This window comes from Pavona decussata, unplaced genomic scaffold (assembly GCF_977016875.1).
Source record: "Pavona decussata unplaced genomic scaffold, jaPavDecu1.1 SCAFFOLD_59, whole genome shotgun sequence".
NCBI classification, from domain to species: Eukaryota; Metazoa; Cnidaria; class Anthozoa; order Scleractinia; family Agariciidae; genus Pavona; species Pavona decussata.
The window spans coordinates 2,634,941-2,657,577 of record NW_028145481.1 but is presented as its reverse complement, the minus strand read 5'-3'; the positions used below and the strand labels follow the sequence as shown (position 1 = coordinate 2,657,577).

Genomic DNA, 22,637 nt, shown 5'->3' with positions numbered 1-22,637 from the left:
CCGGCTGTGTGCCAGTGAAGAAGTGGCACCTATATTTCACCTGCACCTGCGTTGCCCTTTTCTTTGCCTTCACGATCAACGACCACGTGACCCGTTTGGACTAGACTAGGGGGTGAGTGTAGGTACAAGTGTGGACTAGACTAGGGGGTGAGTGTAGGTACAAGTGTGGACTAGACTAGGGGGGAGTGTAGTTACAATTGTGAACTAGACTAGGGGGGCGTGTAGGTTCAAGTGTGGACTAGACTAGGGGGTGAGTGTAGGTACAAGTGTGGACTAGACTAAGCTACCTAGAATAAAAATTCCACAAAGTATATGACATAAATAGAGGGCTAAGCTAAGCTACCTGGAATGAAAATTTCTCTGAAAAAAAGAAAATACACAATGAAGCTAAAAGTTTACATCAATAACATCATCGGTAAAAGATAAATTATCATCTCTCTAAGGCTTGAGTTTTTTTTTAATGACACGTTGTTCAAGAGTCTTTTGACTGACTTTTTTAAAACTATCAAAATCTTTGTTCGTAAGTGAATCATCTAAGCGGTTCCAAAGCAAAAGTTACCTCTGAAGGGAATTGATTTTTTCATTAATTTAGTTCGCGGTCCCGGGTGTACAATTTTATTTTCACCCCTCATTGAGTACATAGTGTCTCGTTTTTGAAAAGTTGAGTTGAGGGGATGACAGACTTGGTTGATCGATATCTATTCACTGTGAGCGCGTGTTTATATCTGTAATGCCAGTCTAGCGGGTCCCTCTTCACTTTTTTTTTGGAATTCAGAACCTCAGTATTTGATGTACGCCAGTGGCGCTTGTGTGCCGTGCGAACATGTATTCTCTCTAGATCTTGAACAAGAGTCTTGTTGCAGCTGTCCCGGATAAGTATCCATAAATGACAGAAGTTAGAATAACTCTAGAGTAGCACGTCTCTATAGGTCTCCTGCTGGAATGAAGTTTAGTAATCTAAGTAAGTTGAGTTCGTTTGACAACATTTTTATTGTCCAACTAATTCGATTGTGCAAAAAAACACCAAGATATATAGTGGAGTTAACTAGGTTGATGGGTGTGTTGTTTATTATTAGTGCTTGGAAAGGGCTGAAAAATTTCGGTCTCGGAATCAGCATGGCTTCACTTTTCTTATGATTACTGACCATGGCAGATCTTTAATTTGCACCAGTTCCTTTATCTTTAAAGAAAGGCGATTCTAAACTAGTTTACCCATCTTTTTTCAGGCTCAGAGTAACTTATTTTATCAGTAATAAATAGCTTAATTCATAATTTTGTGTAACAATAGAGGACCAACAACAAAAAAAGTTGTTGTGGCACTACTCATTTCCTTAGTAAGGGGGCCATTTGTCAACTGGCAGACCAGACTGATCGTCGTGGATTTGTGCATAGATAGGCACATTCTGTACTTGGTCAAAATGGTATGTATTATTTTGAAGGACTGGCCCAATCGGTCACCAGGAGAGACTCTGTGGAACTGGAATTTTTAACCCGCAGGATGTCTGCCGTAAAACATGCAAGCCATTACGGGGTAGTCAATAAAAAAAATTTTTCGAATTCTCCAGAGTCTCTCCTGGCGACCAACCGCTAGCCAAAGAGCCTGAGGAATCTGGGTTCGAGATTGCATCGTGATGAAACCAAAAAAATATATATATTCAACTAAACAACTAAAAGTAGACAACCAAAAAAGTAGGAGCACTCACAAGCATGTGCAATGTGGACATGAGTAAATGTGTGAAAACACTATTTCTGCTTAGTTGCCGTGGCGCCAGAGAATTTAAAAGGAGTTCCAAATTCTTTTACCCGTGCTTTGGTTTATAACTTGATTGAAGTTTGAAGAAATTATCAGAGAAGGAATATTTTCAGCGCTCTTAAAGGATTTACTTGTGTAGGACGTGCAAGAAAACGAAAACTCAAACTAAATTTTGTTCCAAAACATCTTTTTGCCCATGTGAAGCAACGTCAAAACTAAGTAGATATTTCATCCGAGATAAGTCTTAAATAAACAGGAACTTTGACGAATTTTTCCAGTACTTTGAATGGTTACTTTTTTTTTTGGTGTTCTCGGCTTCTTTTTAAACCAGAAGGCTGTTATCAGTTTATAAATCTTACTCTGCTTACGCGCAAAGCGAAGGCCACTGTTTTCATTTCGTTTTTAGTTCCACTTGAAAAATTGATGAATTAATTAGCATACTCACACAGAAATTGCAGTAAAATCCGGGCTTGCTCTAAACTGCTGTAATTAAGATTACTTGAAATATTCAGTGAGGTTAAAGAAAAAAGTAAATAGCGAAATGATGTTTTATTCAGAATAACTTTTTTAGTCAGTTTCAAACCCAGTGAGAAATACATTGGTTCCAAATTTCAAATGAAGCTTATTAAACTTTAAAGCCCGTTCGTTTCCTATTTGTAATTTCCTATCTTATGTTTTCAGTTAGAATTGTTCCTGTGAATTGAAACTTGTTTTCATTTCGTAGCTCGGTGACCCATCGGGTTCTTTTTTATGGTAATTTTGATTGTTATAAGATTCTAAAGCTGTCTGTAGTGAATCGAAATTACTTTGAGTTGTTTGTCAAAGTTTCCATTTTACGTTTCTTTGTAACATTATAGTTCCAAAGGCGCGATAACTGATGTTTTTTTAATAGGTCGCAATTCGTAATTTAATAAAGAGGCAACATTTTCAAGCAAAATTAGAGTGTTTTCAACGCGGGATGCTAAAAACAAGATAAGGTAACCTATTTTATACTCGAAATGTCAATAACCATGAAATAATTTTCGCCTCGACATAACATACATGTTTTAATCTGCCTAGGAGACACCCTCAGCAGTTTCAAACCGAACCAAGCGAAACTTCGACAAGGAAGGATAGCCGGTCTACGCTGTTTGGTTTTGATTCCCTCTGGCCAGCTGTCTTGAAGTAAATCGCTTCATTTGTCGCGAAATGCCACAGTAATAATCGCCGTGAAGAATACTAATAATTACAATGCGGATGCTTGATTAGGAGTTTGTGGCAGCAGAGATAACCAGTTTTTTTTTCATTCTTGGAACCATAGACCACATTAGCTTGCCTCGTAAACACGTTCACCGACAAACCGGCTATTTTAAGTTGTGGTATTGTTGCCATGAACTAGCGTGAACAAATTCTGTTGTTGAAATCGATGACTGCGGTTAATTGAAGTTTATCTCCGAAATGCTTTTCTCCTTGCATTCAACCATAACGGATTCGTCGCACACATGTAGTGAGTTTAGCCTTTCCTCACCATGACTGAGCATCTCGGCGAAAACATCTGCTTGAAAGATCACTCAACCAAGGAGGATATTCCCGAAGAGACTACAAAGACACTCTTTTCGCCGAAAATAAAGTTCAGTTTAGATGATAATGAACGCGAAGAACCAAGCGTCGATGAAAACAAACAGTTTCGCTTGAACAAGAGCATTCTTGAAATTCCATCTGTTTTGTTGTCTCCCTGTTCACGAAGGGCAAGCAAGTCGGAACAAAATCTAAGAAGTGGAAGTCCTATTGAACTTCTTGTCCCACCTTCACCGCTAAATGTCCCTAGAAAGAACACTGCGTCCAGTCTGGCATTAGGCAAACAACGACAAGTGCCGGCATTTCCAAGAACATTATCACTGTCACTTCCTTCAACGCCGTCATCAAGCACGGATGTTATATTCAACAGTAGCCCTTTCAATGGATACGCTGGCGATCATTCATGTGACACGCCACAAGACGGCGAAATTCACGAAAATCAGTGTAGTGAAGTTGACAATGGAAGTCACGAGTATCACGAATGGTCGTTCGTAAGTCACGACTTTCATGCAGGTTCATTACGGGATTGTGCAGCCTGTCTCAGAGCTCCAGATCGATCAATGCCTGACCAAGACAGTGAAGAGACAAGACTGAAACTGCCTGTTGCTGTCTCCACACTGAATCTACACCAAAACACATCATGTTGTAGGCGACGTCCAAGACAACTTTGTTGTTTATTGGGCACAAGCTACACAGCTTTATCGACTCCTAGTTCTGAATGCTCGTCAAGAGGATTTTCAAACCAAAATTTTGAACTCAATGTTTATGGAAAAGATGAGCGCCTTTTGCCTTACGAATTCCACAGTTGCTCGGAAAATACCGATGAAAGTGACTTTCCTCCGAGGTCTACAAGTGGAGCCACCGAATCTTCGCTTCTGGGGCTCGATGAGCAATCGTTCTGTCTCCCTCGAAAACACGGTGGTGTTTATAAGCAACACTCAAGACCAAGTTTAAGGCTCAAGAAAGCTCATACTCTGCCATCTGACTGGAAGACTGGCCAAAGATCGAGCAATTCTGAAAACGATTTCTCGAAAGTTGGCAAGTCACATATTAGCGCAGAAAGCGCTTTAAAAGTAAATACCGCATCATCAACTTTTCTACATCCTGACTCCGCTCGTCATTCCTCGTCTTTCGAAGGGAGTGCAGTATCTTTACCTCAATCACTTTCGTCAAAAACGTTTCGTACAAGCAGAAAAAGAGCCTGCCTTGGTTACAAAAGACCGAGACTTCAACACCAGCCTTTCAGTATACACAGTATGGGTTCATCTGGTTTTGAAGACCCATCCGACAGAAGCGAAAGGTCAACTATGAGAAGTTTCCTTTCGTTGATCTCTCCGTCTAGGTTACTCTCCAAGCTCAGCTTATCCAAACACAGCGTGCGTAGCTCAGACTCGAGATCGCATCGTAAGAAACGACAAACTATTGATTTTCCCGACGATGACAAACTTGTGACACTGAATGTAAGTGGCAGGCGATTCCAAATACGGGATTATTTCCTCTCAGTTTACCCAAATACTTTGCTTGGAGGGAAAGGGAGAAGTCTCTTTTACGATGAAGTTAGGAACGAGTTCTTCTTTGACCGCGATCCGGATTTCTTCCGCTACATTTGGAACTTTTATCATTCTGGGCAACTGCATTGCCCGGGCGAGGAATGCGTCCAATCGTTTTTGGACGAAGTTGCTTTCTTTGGCCTGGACATCACCATGCTATGCAACTGTTGTTGGCACGAGACGTTTGAGCCCGCGTATGAAAAGTTATCGAAAAGGCGTGAAGAAAAAGAGGCGGCTGAGAAAGAAGCGGCCAAAGCAATGCACATTCTGGCACCAGATGCTACTTTAAGAGAAAAGGTTTGGGTCACCATGCAGGAACCATCGTACTCCTTCATCGCCAAGATGTTCTACCTCATCAGTGTCTTTGTAATCTCTGTAAGTGTAGTGGCGAACACAACAGAAACAATTACGTGTGAGAGCTCACGTCTAATCTGCCAGGAAGAAAACGAGAAGACATACTTTTACCTGGACACAGTGTGCGTGGGATTTTTCACGTCCGAGTACGTCATGCGTCTCATCGTTTGTCCCAGCCGACTGAAGTTTATCATTAATTATATGAGCATCATCGATGTGCTCTCTATACTGCCATACTACATCGACTTGTTACTAGAGTATTTGGCTGTCGGTACAAGCTTGGGAATGGACGCTCTTGTTGTGTTACGTGTGTTAAGGATACTTCGTGTGTTCAAGCTGTTACGCCATTCCAAGCGGTTAAAGAAGCTGACCCAGAGCGTAAAAGACTCAGCCACAGAGCTGGGACTGATTAGCTTTGTCTACCTGGTAATGGTCATTTTATTCTCTAGCATTATTTACTTCGCGGAATTGTCCGATGACACGCAGTTCTCCAGCATCCCGGAGGCCATGTGGTATGCGGTGATTACATCAACTACCGCTGGGTAAGTATGACTTATCTGATTTTAGCTTGTAATAGAGAGGTTACGTTTTAGCGTATGGCAGAGTATTAAACTCGCTGATGACTACCAGCTGTCTGTGGAATTCCATCAAGCTTGCTAGTTTTGTAAAGGGAATTTACGTCACCGAGAGCAAAGAAACTGACTGTTTGACCTCGGTGGGGTTTGAACACATTGACCTTGGAGTGGTTTTCGTCGTTTTCCGAGAACTGACCGTAAGTCTAATGCGTCATTTTGAGGGGATGATGCTGCAAAATCTCGAAAAATAATCACTCCGAAAATGGTACGTGCTATTTTGAAGAAATTCGAAGGACTAGGATAAAAGTTATCCTTACTTCAAATTGGTACATTCCGTTTACAAACTGACCGATGTGGCCGGCCAGTTTTGATAAATGGGAAGCGCCCTTAGACTGATCATCACTCGAATCGACTGAGTCACGAGGCCAGCTGGATGCAGGCCGTGCGGACTTTCTAACCAGCCCACCTCGTAGTTCAGCTGGCTAGAGTGATAGTGAACTAACCGGGAGTCGTGTTCTGAGGTCAAAGAGTTTTCTTTCAGGTTCTCGGCGACCCAAATTTCCTTTCCAAGGCTAGCAAACGCAAGCTTATGGAGGAACCCTAAGCACTCTAACATAAAAGAAATTTGGCATGGATCGAGAAAGAGAATATATGGTACACCTTAAACTCAAACCAGTAATTACTAAATTGTATACTAACATTTATCACTTTTATCACGATATCAAACCACACGTCAAAGTCACTCCATTGATCCTCGTAATATCCATGGCCTATATCACAAATGAGCCTAGTAAATGACCCTCACTAGCCCTTTACGAGTCTCCGCCCTCCCCGATCACTATATGGACTGATGGTACGGGCGTAATTCCTGACGTGGGCTCGATATTCTTGCAGTGTGTTCAAATATGCGTCTCCTTAGGTCAAGACACATGGTACAATACTATGGACAACATTTCATTGAATCAGTGTAAAGGGCACGACGGACCTCATTTTTCAATTGCCAACCCCTGAAAAATGGCTGCAAACAACATCATCTAGACAGCGTGAACTCATGAGTAGAATGATGAAAACATTCAGGAATGTATGGAAGCTTCAGTTTAATTGTCCGCAATGTTGAACTGTGTGTCTGGAACTTTAGGTCATCTGTATTAAGACGTATACAAGATGGCGTATGAGAACTCAGTGTTGGCTAAGTGCGTCCTGAAATACGCTATACACACCGGAAAAAACGGACGCATAGTGAGTCCTTTGCCTGTATATAGAGCGGTTAGTTATAGCCTTGCATGAGTCTGTTATCTATACAGTGATCAGGATCGCTCATTAACTTTTCTCTCCTGTTCAAGGTATGGTGACATCATTCCAGTGACGTTAGCAGGCCGGCTTGTAGGCAGTGCTTGTTGTTTGTTTGGTGTGCTGTTCATAGCGTTGCCTGTACCAGTATTGCAGATCAGGGTAAGTAACTCTTGACTACTGCCACACAATTAAATTTGTTTACTTTGCTTCTCAGACAGTAGAAGGAAAGAGATGATTTTTAGCCTTTTGTAATACCACGAAATTCCTAACGCCATTTGAAGCTTTAAATGTCATTTAGTGATCCTTGTGTTAGCAACTTGTAGCAAAACGGTGCTGAAAACGTGCCTTGCAACAAGATTACTAAACTTTTAATTACATTCAAGACAAACTTTCTAATGGGGTTAATCAGGAGCGAATGAGATATACTACTTACGTTAGTTTTAGTTGATCAATTTTGGCTTTATAAGTAACAGTCTTAGACTTTTATTTTGGCTTAAAATAATTTTTCACGTGACCGTTGATGAAATTGTTTCTTATTACATCATCGGCTATTTAAAAAAAACATCTCCAACCACGTTCCCAGGGCCCTCTCTCTTCCTCTTGGTAACGAGGTTGAGACATCCCGTGTGGTTGAGTCTGTGAGTTTACTAAATCATTTTATGATTTAATGAAAAACCTTCGAGCTTTTTAAAGTGAAATATGTGAAGACTGAGCGACACTGTGCGGCCGGTGTTCACTCAGTTTGAATTTCGTGACGAACTTCACTTTAAAAAAACTTGAAACATTTTTGTAAATCATAAAGTAATAAACCTTATCTGTAAAAGACTTTTTTGTATGTTTGTATGTTTGGCCATAGTGATAACCTAGGCACATTCAGTATAGACCTTATTCCAAAATGACTACCATTTTAATATTCTTCTGTTCGTATCAAATAAGCCTTTCTTACCTCGTTTTTGTAAGCTCAAAAATTCAATAGAATATTTTATCTTGAACGAGACAACAAGGGCTAATTTGAATGCAAATAAAAGAATAATAAAACGGAAGCCATTTTGGAATAAGGTTAATAGTATTCTCACATTAATTTTCAAATCATCTGATAAGATACGAAAACAGCGAGTTACGCGCTGCGTACAATGAGTTGTATTTTTTTTTATTCACTGCATTATTTTAGTAAAGCCATCCATCAATGGAGTGACGTCAACATGGCTGCATCAACCTTAAGAAGTGTCACAGATCCAATGTGAAAAAGGAAAGTTATCGTTTAACTGAAAGACTCGACCGTGACGTTTGACCTTAGAAATGTCTTCTGTGTAAAGTGAAGGAGAACGCAAACAGGATGGACTGAATTCTCCATTTTTTTCAAAGACCTACTTTCCAGCAGGCTTTCGTTTCAACGCAGACGAATCCCTGAATTGTAACTGCCGATAAAACCTTTTGTTGTTATCGGTGTGAATGCCCATTTCATTCTCGTTGATGAAGTTTCCTAAATACTTTCAAAAGAAATCAAGCTGATTAATGTATATAAACTTTCTAATGACCTCATTGCTATCAAAATAAACATTAAAAAAATACACTTCCAGTTATTTTTGCTCTCAAGAATTATTGCTCTAAAGTTTAAACAAACCTAAAGTAACTTGCATCGAACTGTGTTTAGGTAGCGCAACAGTTTAAATCTCTCCCAAACTTGCGAAAGTTTTATCTTCATTATTGATGGTCTCTCGCAGTCGGCCTAGTCCCCAGGCGGTTCTGGTCGTTTAGGCTTGGGTTCCTAGTTGGCGCGGTGACGTCATTGAATGGTTGTTCCTTGAATGGATACTCCACAACAATGTTGTTTACACAATTGTATTTACGCAAATGTAGTATTCGTGCTATCCCTGACGTAGACAACAACAGAAGTCCGTTTTTTAGCCTACGAACTGAGAGAATAGAGCTCCGTTCGGACAGGGAACATCTTAGCACTCATCTACACTATTGAGGCCTAGGCACTGTTTTATAAACGGTTAGCTGTTATTTCTTGTCATGGCTAACTCTCTGAAATAAGTTAAGTCAGCAAGCCCTCTTTGGTCTAGTGGATACAGATATGCCGTGTACGAAGCAAATTACCCTGGTTCGAGGCGTACACTAATTTGATTTTTTTAAACTTCTTTTACCGTTTGAATAAGATTTCTGTCGTGTAAACATCATAAGGTGTCCAACCTTGGTTTGGAGTATCCATTCTAGTAACAACCGACAGTCGTAACAACCATCACTGAATAACTCGTTCCCTTTCTGTCTCAAATTCCAGGCTTCGCGCTGTCATGGAGTCTTCGCTTCAGGCTTCGCGCGGACAGTGAGGCAGGAGAGAATGCCGAAATATAAGTAAAGCCATAGCAAACGGAAACACAAGTCATCTTGAGTTGGGAAATGCCAATACCGATGCAAAGTTTCCCGCTTGCAATAACTTGCGATTCCTTTTGGTCAGGGCTTGACATTACTGTTTGCGTTGCACAGCAACTGAAGTGAAGTATCTGAAGTATAGCTACAAACGGTGGTGGCATGGAATTTTGACCCCTTACAGTCCTAGAAACATGCCTTAGATCTTGGAATGTTGTCCTAAGCTTGTAGTCTCTGGATAAAATCCTAAGCGTGAAATTAAAACTGTTAAGGAGTACTTTCCTTTGATGGTGTTTGTTCAGTGGAAATGTCTGAATGTCAAGCTTTGAACTTGGAAGGTTTTTTATGAGCTAAAAAATGGCTCTTTTGGACTCTAAGCTTCATACGCGTTACAGTTCATTACTGAGAAAATGTCTATAAGTCATCATTTTATTTTTATTCATAGAATAATCATGTACGAAGTTGAACTCAAAACTGAATTAAATTTTTCTCATGTCTTTCATCTACAAATAACATTATACATAAGTCATGACCTAATGTTAAGTCAGCACAATTCGCTAGCATCATCAGATGCAATTAAGTCTCAGTATCCTTTCGATCCCAGATAGCCTAGCGGTACCGAGTCTCCCATACAATTTTCCTAAATAGCGGGTTTTTACAATATGCCGGCGCGACTTTCATTTCGGCTGTTCCCAGTCTTGTAGCCCTGTATTCGTTTACGTGATAACAGCACAAAAATCTCATACTTGAACGAGTCCTACCGGTGCAAGTTCATCCCGGTTATTGTACCGGCGCGAGATTTCATTCCGGTACGAAAACTGATTCCGATGTCATGTAACTGACGCGGTACGATGGAGTCTGGAACAGGTAGCGTACAGGTCCAAATCCAGCGACATCCAATCCAAGATGGCGTCACAATCATGTCGGCGGCATGAAGTGTCCTTCCACTTAAACGCGGATTAACTCTCATCCCTTCTTGTAAATACAGTATGAAATTACAATGTCGTACCGGTATGGAAGTTGCACCGGTGCGAGTTTTCACATGTAAACACATTCTAAGACGTCGAGATCTGAACCTGCAGATTTTAGTCCCTTGAAGAGGAAACAAGATAGATGAAGGGATTAGTGTCTCTTCGTGGAGGATAGATTTGGGAGGAAATACGTGTTTACCACGTGATCACGAATACTAAACACGTGATCAACAACGATAAGTTGGTCACTTCTGGTCAGAGCTCTGCTTCCATGGCCTCGTCCACCTCGTCCAAGAGTCCGAGCTGTAGATTTGCCTGTGGAATTTAAACATAAGTTTTCATTACTGATTATGTCCCATTGGTATAAAGCGTGTTTTGAGCATTTACTCGATAATTGATAATTTTTATCTTACCTTTTTCTGTATGATGGGAACAGGTAAGGCGATCATTAACACGCCGACAATGCAACCAACACTGCCCACAAGTTTGCCAATGATTGTGTGTGGCACCATATCTCCATATCTAAGTGTCATAATACATTGATCGGTTAGCGCAGTCAATCACTGAATCCGTCAACCAATTAACCAACCAACCAACCAATCAACCAATCAATCAATCAATCAATCAGTAGGCCCCTCCGGAGTCAATAATTCAGTCAGTCAGTCAGTCAGTCAGTCGGTTAGCCAGTCAGTCAGTCAGTCAGTCAGTTGGCCAGCCAACCAGCCAGCCAGCCAGTCAATTCAATCAATCAATCAATCAATCAATCAATCAATCAATCAATCAATTAAACAGTAAACGTTTCTTCAGACATACCCAGTTGTTGTCATGGTGACGACAGAGTACCACATCGAGGCTGGAATGCTGTTAAATGGGTTGGTACTGTTTGGCTTGAGATAGCTGTGTTTCTCAGCGTAGAACAGAACACTTGAGAATAATACCACTCCGAGGGAGAAACTAAACACGATGAACCCCAGCTCTGAAGCAGAACGTCTTATAGCAAACAGCAGACTTCTTAACCGACTAGAATGCCTAGTAAACTTCAGAACACGAAAAACGCGTAGTACTCTCAGCAAGACTAAGGCACTGAGACTATCCAATGAAGTTTGAAGCATGTATCTTAACACGAGCCCAGCATAGTAAGGCAATATTGACAGAAGGTCGATAACGCTCATGAACTCTCTGACAAAGTGACAACGTTTGGGTGCGGTAATAAATCGCGTTATATATTCAAAAGTGAACACTCCAACACAAATGCTTTCCAGTACAAAATACACGAGTTCTCTTTCGCTCAAGTAATCATTGATTTCTTTACAGGAATCCTTTTCTCCGTATTTAAGTGAGCGATTCCAATCGTTTCTGCCACATGTGTGATTCCGACATAAATATTTTTCATCACATGGGGGAGGCATTGTCTCGGCAACGGTGCAAACAATACTTAATGCGATCATAATCCCTGAGAAATAATACCACGCCCTTCCTAGAGAACTTTCGCTTGGGTTTTCACAAATATTCCAGATTTCGCTCTTGAGTATACATCTTGACTCTGCCCTTAGCTTTTCGTGTGGATCCTCCAACTTAAAAATTTTGTCCATTCGTATTTTTCTTGGTTGTCTGTAGACGTCCCAGCAGCAATTAGACACAGCGTTGATAGAGATGCGAAAGAATGAGAGCTCGTCGCGAAAATCGTCTGCACAGTACTCACTGGAAAAATGTAGCCTTCCAAGTCTGTGAAAGAAAGTTCATAATATCAGTGAAAACTTTAAAAACTGCAAAAGCCGTGAACGAAGATCCTGCTTGCTTGTACGTTGGATCTCACAGGAGATCTAATCAGCCAATATAATAATATAATATTGCATAATATAATAATATAATAAGCATAATATAGTATATTAATTTCGTTTATATAATTTAATATCATCTAAACCTGAAGAAGGCTGGTTTGGCCAGCCGAAATATTGTTTTAAAATATATTACGTTGTGTCAGCTTTGCAGTAGTCTTTGGACTTCTCATCGTCCATAATATCAGTGCATTCCATTACAAAGTGACCTGTTTGTTAATTTATTTCTACAAATGAAAAGCGACCTAAGTTTGTCTTGATTTAGCATTTGTAGCGTTCATTTGTTTACATTACAACTACTTAGAAAAATTGCTTTTGACAGCGGTTTCAGATTTTCCCGCGGTTGGCATCGGTCATATTTTTCCCTCGTGGTGGCGTACATGTTTTTTTAGCTTTGCAACGGTTACATGTTTTCCCCCGCCTGATTGACATCAGTTCCACATTTTTCCGCGCTTGGCACAGGTTGCCTGAGGTTGGCGGTTACACGTTTTCCAGCGCTTGTCACTGCCGCGCTTAGCGAAGGTTTCACATTCCCCGCGCTTGGCATCGGTTACCAGTTTTTACTCCGATTTTGATTGGTTAATTGGATTTCTATTGATACGATGATCGATCATACATTTTATTTTTTTCATTTTTTTAAAAATTACAGCATGCAGGATTATGGTTTCTGCCACATGAACGTTTTGGCAAACCAGAAGTGGAAAGGGAAGTGACATTAAAGAGTTTTCACTCACGCACTCACGGTATAGTTTCGTTTCACGCGATTTATTTTTTCTCAGTGATGGTCATCCAAAACGTAAATTCAAATGGCTTAACTGAAAAAATAATATTAGAGGGAAAGCAAAGCGGCTATGATAATCCGTTTTCCGGATAATAATCCCTTTTCGGTGGTCCGGTAATGTACACTAACTGTGACAGGTCAAATATTATGACTCATTTTGTGGTACTTTTGTCCAGTCGCTTTCAAATGCCGCTAGTCTTTGTCCGTAACAAAATCCACACCGCATGTTGTTATCAAACGCACTTGATATGGCGCTTTCAATTGTAAACAAAAATAGCAAAATCACTCAAATTAATCGCTGGTTTTTTACACTAGAAGGATACATGTTAGCATAGCAAGAGACTTCATTTGTTTTAGCTTCAAGTCACCTCAGGAATCGAACTTTTCAGTATGACTCAGCTAAACTAAGTTATTTCGCAGTCCCAAATATAAACAAACATTGCGTGAAGTAAGAGTTTATTTAACTAGGAAATAAAAACAGTTGTAATTTTCAAATGTTTTTGCTTCTATTTTTAAAATGTAACCTCAATTCGAGGTTAACAATGGATGTCTCTCGTAACGAATCAATCATTATCAAAGCGGCATCGCAGGTGCTTCGAGAAGCGATTCGAACTTTTATAGAAAAGTTTTGACTCTCGCTGGCTTTAAAATTATAATTTCTTACGTGTGATTGAAAAATCGTTCGAGACAGAAGCTTAAAAAATTTTTCTTTATTTCTGTATTTGTGGTTTTGAGCGATACAAATCAATTTACCTATCCTTCCCCATTTCACCTCATATATGGGATACCTTTTGTGCCAATACGAAATCTTATCAGATACGCGTTTTATTTTGCGAAATTATGATTTTGGCGGGATTTTTATGCAGGAGTCGCGCCGGTGCGTCGCTATGATACATTGAAAGTGGAACAATTTTATTTGCACCAGCCGGGTAGATCGTATCGCTTCAAGTGCTGCGTGTAATGTTTACATAACTTTTAAAAATTGTGCCATTTCACTCTCTTGGTGAAACGTTTAATAAATAAGGCACTTCCTCATCTCGTCAGTCACGTTTTTATGGATAATTCCGCCGCTGAGAACTAGAGAGGATTTCAATTCTGTTTTCCCTAATTGTTGTGTCGTCCAGTGTCTTTTGGAAAAAGAGGCGTTCAAATTGCATGAACGAACGGCTTCGCGCTTGTTCCTCTTTCCGCTAAAACACACAATATGGGATTATGAATACCAGAAATCGACCGCGCTCAGGTTATATTATAACAGTGAAAGATTTTAGTACTTGACAAAAATCCCATATTATGGCTAATGAAAATTATCCAAGGGAGTTAAAGCAACCACAAAAAGTACGGCAGTGAGTAAGGTATTAGAAATATAGAATTACAAATAAGGCAAACGGTAGAAATGACCACGTGACCATGTTTACTCTATATTTGCAGCTCGCTGTTTTCAGTTTCTCAGTAAAATTGAGTAGTTTTGGATTACCATCAAAGGCCAGAATTATTTTGTATTATTCTCATCTGTGCACTTGAATGCGAATCTCACGAATGTCGTTTGCCGTAAACCTGCGCAAACACTATTCTTAATCTCTCTTATAACTGATTAGCTAATCGGTTTGTGGTTTTCTAGTGTCAATTACAAAGAGTTGCACCTTAGCCTATTTATAATAGTTTTTTGAGTTTTTTATATCACGTCGCTGTCAAACTTTATCCTATACATTTTTCAAATCTAAATACAAGCCTTTTTCTGAAATAAAATTGTTTACTGACTAAAGTTCAGCACGAAGCGATAAAACCATGTACATGCAGCGAATTTCACTTTCAAAAACCATGTATTCTTACACTTGGTCAGGTATTGGCGTATTGAAATTAACAGAGTTACCAGCAATAAAGTATTCAAATCTGAAACAAATAAATTTAGTTGAAAGTTCACTGAAAATACGCGGCAGTTTAGGGGTACTGAATTAAATAATTTCTCGGGGTAATTTTATGATGTGTGAGATATTCGGCGAGTATATAGAAGTGGACACCGTTACAAGTAAATTGATCATGTCATCGAATGTTAAATGTAAATATTTTCTGAAACGGAATAAAAAGATATTAATGCTAGAAATACCTGTAGTAGTTTAATATGTGCCTGAACATCTGAGGATCTCTGTCAAAAACATACGTCTTTGTAACGTGGTCGTAAAATAATTCCTTCTCGGGACTGCCAAGCAGTGTGTCAGGGTGGTTTTCAAGGTTGTCTTCCCACGTCTCGAACAACCTGCCACCAACCTTTAACAGTATTCGCTTGCGTGGCCTCTGAAGCTGTGCGCTGTCCAAAGACCAAATGGAACCTGGCTCCTCATCCCTTCTCATGTCTCAGGCGGCAGTATAGGCCGGCTGTGTTACCTGAAGTAAATAGATATAGAGTTCGTTTTTTAAATGTAAAGGTTGTTGTTAAGGACCAATTAAAATTGACTTTGCTCGCCGCAGGATGCACCCAAGATATACAGTTCAAGGTTTGTTTCTTGTTCTCATTTACATGAGAACACTGACGTGGGCTCATGTAGGTGAGCCGCAGTTATCGTTAATTTCTAGTCGAATCGCCATAGTTTACAGTGGGTATCAATTATTCAGCTCTTGGCCCGCTAAATGCGCTAGCTAGCTCTCGAATTAAAAACAAACCTTTTCACTTCGAATTTGTGTTGTTGCAGCGCCGCAAACACATCTACGCAAGCTGCAATAACTCTTTTACAACCTCCTGCAGTTTTTTTCTGGGCGAACTCGCTTACTTTTACATTCTGATACAAGAAATTTAACGTTGGGTAAACTTTTCGTTAAAATTGAACTCAAAGACGGGCGCTCGCTCAACGGGGTTCTGTAACCCAAAAAACTATTTAATATTAGAAGCTAAGCCAAAATAACATTAGCATTTGTGAACTCCTGTCATTCCAGGTTTACATTTTGAGTGCGCAGTGACGATTCATAACAGAAAAGCTAGAAAAGAGAAAAATAAAGGGAAAAGAAGTGAACCAATGCGCTAACATGCCTCGTCAGGCAAATTTTCCCGCCATGTCATTCATGTTCAACAGGAAGCTACCACAGGTTTCACTGAAAACCCTCTCTATGACAGGTGCTCGCACTCACCCAAGGTTACAGTGTTTATAGTTCTTTGATGCTTGTTTACCGTTTCAAGAACGTAATCCGAGCTATGGTTGGGCTAAGTACATGGAACACATTAACAATAAACATGCCCAATTATTTTAGTTATAAAACCAATTTCTTAAAGCATTTTTTTTCAACCTGTCAGTAACGTTTTTGCGAAACCGACTGGAAAAATGCCATTGAAAACAGTCATTTGTGATTCAGTAAATATGACAAAAATATTAACATGCATCATGCAGATATTTTCCTTTGAACAACAATAAGAAAATCATCATGTGCCGAAAAACATTTAAAAATTATGAAAATTAATCTTTAAAACATTAGTTTCGTATTTATTGACTTTGAACATTGCGTGTTCCAGTTGCCAAACATTGTTTTGCCTACTAGCTACGAGCCAGGCATATGACATTATTACAGCTAACTAACCGCAAGTAGCTCTTATTAAATAGTTTGTTTTTGTTGAGGCTAAAAACTGAATTCCGGTTCACACTTTTTTTTTTCATGGTTTTGGCGGGCAAGCGCCATCTTGGCGAAAGCCGAGTATACGAGCTTTCGTCGAACTTAGCGCAACCACCACAATTTACGCCTTAGAGAACTCAACAAATGGCAGAAATGAAAGTGTAAAATTAAATCATGGTTGATGTATTGACATAGCTAACTATAATTTAAAAGCCAAACCAGTACGTGTGGTATCTAGCTAAGATGGAAATATATCTTTATTAAGCTACCATAAACAAACAAAGCTCGAAATATGTACAGGTGGTTATATTTATGGAGGGAAGGTTGTTTGTTCAAATTATTCCACATTCGGTATGTTCAGCTTCCGCCCAAAGTTTGCGGCCATTTTTTATGTAACTCCACCAAACAGTTTACGGCAAAGTTGTTCCTTATTTTTCTTTATCCTTTGATAAAATTTATCGAAGAAGCTGACTTCCTTGTTCTCATATACGACATGTTACTAGCGGGTTTGAATGTTTGGTTTAATTATAGAAGCAAGTTTGAAAACCACATCCTGATTATGCACAATATTTATCCTATAGGGTTTAATTAAAGGGCTGTAACTCTCATTCGTGGTATGGTTTATATTTAATTTGAAGATGCAATTTTTAATAGATTGAAATATTATTCTCATTTGAAGAAAAATTCCAAGTCAAAACAGACGATGATTTTATTATTCATTTCTGGTGTTGCGATGCCATGACAAGCTTTCACAGCATGCAACGACAATATCGATCTTCTCTTTAGAGTGTTTTAATTTGCATCGCTTATTATAGGCACGGTTAATTCCTACAGTCTAAGTTAAACACAAACATCGGTTAATTCGTTATACATTTTCTATAGCTCAACTTGGGTAATTTGTTTTAAGGTCATTTCAAGCTGGTTTCGCCTTTAAAGTCAATTGACTATCAGGTGGTTTCACTGCATTTTAATGGCTTAAATATAAACATAATTTTCTAGTAAATAGCATGAATAAAAAACTCACGTCAAATAATTTTGTTTTTTCGCGTTCCTTTGGGTTGCTGTACTTTGTGCATGGGTTAAAAACGCATTGAGTATTCTGAAACGTTGTAAGGTTTTGACCAAGACTTCCGCTGGCTTGCGTTAGGCGTGTTCAGTCGTACACGTATATGCAAAATTGTACGAATGCTTATTGACGAATAAATTCAGACTCTTTTGAGACAGCTGTTGAAGTGTTTCCAGCCGCCTTTTGAGTTTATCTCTGCGTTTAATAATAACCTAAGAAGGTCTAAAGAAATCGGTTCATTGAAGCTGGATTGATCTGAGAGGGGGTATTTTCCTAATTCGAGACTCACTTTACGTCATTCAATACTATATTATTATTATTATTATTATTATTATTATTATTATTATTATTATTATTATTATTATTATTATTATTATTATTATTATTATTATTATTTAAGCTTTGGTTCTTGCAAGATTCGGAAGGGGAGCATATGGACGTTTTGGATGTTTTTTGCGGTGAAGCCGTAATTGAAATTTTACTCTCACCGGCTGGAATCAAATAGGATTTGCCTAGTAAAGTCGAACATACAATTTTAGTAGACGGAAGTGCGAGAGATTGTACCTTTGAAGAAACTGTGTTACGGAATTTTACTTTCCATAATCTGAGATATGTCCAGAAATGCACGCTAATGAGATGCATGAAATGTATGATAGACATCACAAAGTGTCCCCTACCCTAAATTCTTACCAAAACACAAATAATTCTGTCAAACATGAAGTCATATGGAAACAACAGAAAGGTCTGTCTTATATAAAGTACCCAAAATCCGGGTAAGGTGCATTTCTGAACATAAGGGGAGTGACTCCAAGGCGAGAACAGGATCATGTGGCCATTTAAATCCGAAAGGTTTTTCTGTGCGGTTTTTCCAGGCACTTAACCACATGGCTTCGGTTTTTTCGGTGTTAATTTGCAATCCGCTGACTCCTTTGAATTCCTCTAAAGGTTTCAGTAGCCTTAGAATTGAGTCGCAATCACTCACCAGTACTGTGGTGTCGTCTGCATATTGTGTGATTTTTATTTCTTTTTGGGCTACTCTGATGCCTTTGATATCTGTATCTTTTTAACTGCCCTAGCAAACAGCTCGATTCCAACTGAACGAAAAGGAGACCCGACAAGGGGCACCCTAGTCTAACATCTCGTTCGAGAAGAAAGAAGTCGGATGCATGTCCGTTATGTAGGACGCAACTGGTTGCTTGGCGGTAAATTACTTGAAACCAATTTAACATGTCAGGCCCAAAATTATACACTTGTTAGGCAGCAGACAGGTAGTTCCATACTATTGTCTCGAAATCTTTTCGAAAATCTAGAAAAATGGCAATACCAGGGTTTTTAGTATGCTCAGTAAAAAGAAATTATGTCATGCATTAATCCAACATTTTCACCAATAAAGCGGCCTTTGACGTAACCAGTTTGATCAGGGTTTATGACTGTGGCAGTACTTTCTCCAACCCTTTCGCAAGCGGTTCTGTCAAGATTGTACAAATGGTCTACATTGAGCTGGGAGATCGGCCTTAAGTTAACAAGCACACTTTTATCTTTGTTTTTCTTAGGAATTAACGATATAATCCCTCGTCTTTGACTAATAGAGAGGGTTCCTGATTGGAAGGCATGATTAAAACTGGAAACCATTTCAGCGCCCAGTTCGGGCCAGAAAAATTTATCAAACTCCGCAGAGAAACCATCGGCACCCTGAGATTTGGCATTTTTAACATCTGGCTGCTCAACATCTTTCGTGTTAATGTCTACATTCAGCACTTCAAAAGTTAGAAGCCCATAACTGATGAAACCGAAGTTTGACTATAACGCTGCGAATGATGAGAAGAATAAAATGCATTCCAATTCCGAATTTTTGCCATTTACCGTGGAAGCATCCAATCTATTCAGTCAATTTATTTTCACGACTCGAACAAGTGGTGCGTATTGGACAACCCTCACAACACGAGTTGATATCTTTCTTTTGTTAGTACGTCAAGACGTAAGTACCTTTCTTTTTATTAGACGTTACTATTGGCATCCATCGGTCTTGTCAGACTATGGAATTGCGCGCTGGAAGCATCTTCTGCTGTGGCTGGAAAGGCCAATTCTTGAATGACACTCCTTTCCACAGGTGGGACAGATGAAGGTAGAGTCTTTATGTCCCTCTTGCTGTTTCATCTTTCTTCTCCTTCTCTTCTCTTCTGTGTTGGATGTGAGTGTTTCCTCAAAAGTATCAAGGCCATCTATCACCGCTACCCTCCAGGCTGATCTGTGTTTGCAAGAGTTTCCCAAGAGTTTGTATCGATGTTCATGGATTTCAGGTCGTGTTAACAGACGTCTTTGAATCACAGTTGCGGTCTGCAAACGGGGCGCTTTCCTTCCGCAAGTTCACCATATAGAATGTCCTTTGGGATTCTGGCCTCCTCCATTCTATAAACATGCCCCAGCCATCGCAGGCGTCGCTGTTTCAATAGAGAGTACATGCTTGGCAGATTTGCTCTCTCAAGAACCTCAGTGTTTGGAACTTGTCTTCCCAGGCGATGTTCAAAATGCATCTGAGGTTGCGCAGGTGGAAGGTGTTGAGTTTGTGCTCATGCCGTGCGTGTAGAGCCCAAGACTCGCTTCCATACAGAAGTGTGCTCAGCACGCAGGCCCTGTATACTTGAATCTTGGTATTTTCTGTGAGTTTTCCATTCTTCCAAACTCTCTTTGTCAGGATGGATATGGTGGTCGATGCCTTGCCAATCCTTCTGTTGAGTTCTGTCAAGAGACTATGAGGTAAGAGAGCGAATCCCCCATGTCATGTCCCTCTTCCTATGAAAATTTTTTTTAATCTATTTTTGTTTGCTTTGCTATTTTAATGTCGACATCTTATTGGTCAGTTAGAGTGACGTCATTTAATTTTAAACTCAATGGCGGATTATAATTTCCCAAAATAGCATGGCGCGAACTAAAAAAAGATTGAAAATAATTATCATGGGGCACAGAGATTCGCTCTCTTACTTCATAGTCTCTTGGTTCTGTGTCGAGGGACAGTTTGTCGGAGATTGTGGATCCTAGGCAGACAAAATCATGGACCATGGAGATTGTTATCACAGGTGGGTCAGGGACTCCTTGGTCCATCACTTGAGTCTTCTTGAGACTGATGATCAGTCCGAAGTGCTTGCAGTCTTCACTCAAGCGTCTCATCAATTGCTGGAGTTCCTCAGCTGCGTGAGCTACGACAGCTGCGTCATCTGCGAACAGAAAGTCTCGCAGGAGTTTGAGTTGCGTTTTGGTGATGGTTTTTAGTCCAGCGAGGTTGAACAGTTAGACATTATTACGGCACAAATTAAGGATAGCACCTCCTTTTGCTACTTCGCATACGTTCTGCGCATCTCAGGATAGTCAGAGAAACTCTAATTTCTTGCCACTTTAGCGTACTTCTTTGTTCTTACCAAGGAGAGTGCCTACAATTCAAAATTACTTGGCGCACTTTATGACTATGTGGAAAATGAATATCTTAGTTTTTAAAGCCTTTAATTTGGAATTGTTGTCGCTTAATTATCTCCGAAAAATGCGCGGCTACCCCCAATTTTCGTTTGGGGTTCCAGTGGCCTTTGCTAAGATTTGCTTTTCCCGAAGAGTCATAAACAGCCAAAAATGCCTCTGCATAAGCATCTATTAGGAGGCACTGTCCTTAATTACGTCGCGGTATATTAGGGACCGTGCAATAATTACCTGGAAGAGGGAGGGGTGGTTGGGAAACCAGAGGGAGGCATAGGGAAAAATCACAACTAAAGAGAGGAGGGTTGGATGTAAAATTTAATACCTACGGGGGGGCATTACTTTTTTCACTCTTTTTCGCAAACTGGAAAAGTGGTAGAAGAGCTATTAGAGTTCAAATATTTTATACTTGCTTACACTGGAATCAAACTGGGAAAATATCAACTCCAGGTGTTTTGATCTCTGAACTGGCTGATTATTTAGTATTTTCCTATGTGTCCTGCAGTAGGAAAGGAATGCGTCTGTTATATACTAAAACAGTTTTACTTTATTGGCACCAGGTTTTAATGAAACAGGAACCCTTAAACGCGGGAGTAAGGCTGATTTAACTAAACGAGAACTCAGCCACGCACGTGGAAATGCTGCCAGAGATGTTCTGGAAGATGAAGAATTTAATAACTTATGGGCTCCTGCTCGTGTGAAGACGACACAATTTCAGAATCAGAGTCAAGTGATTCCGATGGAGAGAACACATAAGTTGAAAAGTCATTTGAGGTACTTTGTGCCTGAGGAAGACACCCAAACCGTAAATTAGGTATGGGGGAACCGATGGGGGCAGGAAGCAGGGGATTGGGGGAGGGTGGGCGGTGACCATGATATTATCAGTAGGTGAAGGGATCTTAAAGATGAATTTTGCTTAGTGAGAGGGGGGCGACTTTATTTTGAGCCGGCCCGAGCAGCTGCGAAGGAGACTATATTTTACCTATTTTCCAAGCCCCTCGCCAGGTAATTATTGCAATTACTGCACAGTCCCTTATTTAATGTGTGGCGCATATTTCAGACACATACAGTAGAACCCCACTAACACGCACTCCCAAAGGGAAACAAAAAATAGCTGGAGTTAGCGGGATTGGTGTTTAATTTTAAGTATCCTGGTAATAATTAATAAAATATCGTGTTTTTGTTGTTCTTTCAGAATCACGAGTCACTTTGGGGCGTATCTTTGGTGCAACGAGTTGCTTTATAAGAGCCCAGTTTTGACAAGAATTTTTATGTTTTTTTTATAATACTTACGCCATGGTCACATTAGATCCCAATTATAATCTCTCCAAGTGCCACTGAAGTAATCACAATTTATAAATATAATTACAGTTTTGACCAAAAACTGGCAATCTACGCCAAATTGTGGCTACGAGAAAAAGCTAATTCCTCGAACAAAAAAGTAAAAATATCGAAAAAATAGTG

The 22,637-nt window shown here is 39.8% G+C and overlaps 2 protein-coding genes across 7 annotated transcripts in view; one reads left to right on the top strand and one right to left on the bottom strand.

Annotated features, from left to right (window-relative positions):
* The first annotated feature begins 982 nt into the window (after nt 1-982).
* On the top strand, nt 983-8,960 carry LOC146479440 (uncharacterized). Of its 2 annotated transcripts, XM_085111082.1 has the most exons (3): nt 983-5,756; nt 7,133-7,241; nt 8,254-8,960. In XM_085111082.1, exons 1-3 carry the CDS (start codon nt 3,262-3,264, stop codon nt 8,254-8,256), a joined length of 2,607 nt encoding a protein of 868 aa, XP_084967208.1. In that variant the 5' UTR covers nt 983-3,261; the 3' UTR covers nt 8,257-8,960. The 2 variants fall into 2 exon arrangements, with proteins under 2 accessions (XP_084967208.1, XP_084967207.1); XM_085111081.1 differs by having other exon boundaries at nt 7,133-8,960.
* Nucleotides 8,961-9,845: 885 nt separating this feature from the next.
* The window catches only part of LOC146479438 (potassium voltage-gated channel protein Shal-like), a 34,631-nt gene continuing 21,839 nt past the window's right edge, over nt 9,846-22,637 (bottom strand). For 3 of the 5 annotated variants that reach the window (XM_085111085.1, XM_085111086.1, XM_085111087.1), the window contains 4 exons: nt 15,150-15,427; nt 11,240-12,151; nt 10,840-10,948; nt 9,846-10,741 (listed from right to left, as the gene is read on the bottom strand). In XM_085111085.1, coding sequence (XP_084967211.1) covers nt 10,682-10,741; nt 10,840-10,948; nt 11,240-12,151; nt 15,150-15,394 — 1,326 coding nt within the window. In that variant the 5' untranslated portion in view covers nt 15,395-15,427 and the 3' untranslated portion in view covers nt 9,846-10,681. Of the gene's footprint in view, nt 10,742-10,839; nt 10,949-11,239; nt 12,152-15,149; nt 15,428-17,666; nt 17,955-22,637 lie in introns of those variants that run through there. The other 2 variants (XM_085111084.1, XM_085111083.1) reach the window with 2 other exon arrangements.

What these genes read in the sequence shown, in the direction of transcription:
- LOC146479440 (XM_085111081.1), top strand. Translation starts at nt 3,262, where the DNA reads ATGACTGAGCATCTCGGCGAAAACATCTGCTTGAAAGATCACTCAACC. An exon ending in ATTACATCAACTACCGCTGG is followed by an intron (nt 5,757 to 7,132) that starts GTAAGTATGACT and finishes CTCCTGTTCAAG; the next exon opens with GTATGGTGACATCATTCCAG.